This window comes from Sinocyclocheilus grahami, unplaced genomic scaffold (genome assembly GCF_001515645.1).
Source record: "Sinocyclocheilus grahami isolate Dianchi unplaced genomic scaffold, SAMN03320097.WGS_v1.1 scaffold186.1, whole genome shotgun sequence".
NCBI classification, from domain to species: domain Eukaryota; kingdom Metazoa; phylum Chordata; class Actinopteri; order Cypriniformes; family Cyprinidae; genus Sinocyclocheilus; species Sinocyclocheilus grahami.
In genome coordinates, this window is record NW_015505365.1 from 1,326,083 (window position 1) to 1,326,517 (window position 435).

At 35.9% G+C, this 435-nt stretch overlaps 1 protein-coding gene across 1 annotated transcript in view; it reads right to left on the minus strand.

Annotated features, from left to right (window-relative positions):
* Positions 1 to 435, minus strand: part of LOC107594585 (discoidin domain-containing receptor 2-like) — a 27,440-nt gene that overhangs the window by 15,875 nt on the left and 11,130 nt on the right. Inside the window, exon 5 of the mRNA XM_016284677.1 lies at positions 23 to 165. Within this exon, the coding sequence (XP_016140163.1) occupies positions 23 to 165 (143 nt within the window). The remainder of the gene's footprint in view (positions 1 to 22; positions 166 to 435) is intronic.

Sequence of the window (435 nt, forward strand, 5' to 3'; positions counted from 1 at the left end):
CAATTTTTATGACTTACCCTGCCAGGTGCATCCGAACAGCTCTACTCTCATACACACAGTGTGTACGGCATCGGTGACGGGAATCAAACGTAAGAATCGAGTAATGATGGGAGGGTGAAGGTCTCTCACCACAGAGTCGTAGGTGTTTATATTGCCCATTATAGTCTGCAGAAGATATTAGTTAAACATTATGGCACAAGATCATACATTAGGGAAATAGTTACAGCATGCATGCAGTGGTTACCACATAATACAAATAGTATGGACAAACATAAGTGAAAATGCTGCACAATGAGACACAATCACAGAAAATAGAAACCCTGCAAAAAACAACAACTTAAAAAACAAAAATAAAATAAAAAACATTTATTCTGCAAGGATGCATTAAATCGATCAAAAGTTATGTTACAAAAGATTTCTATTTCAAATAAATGC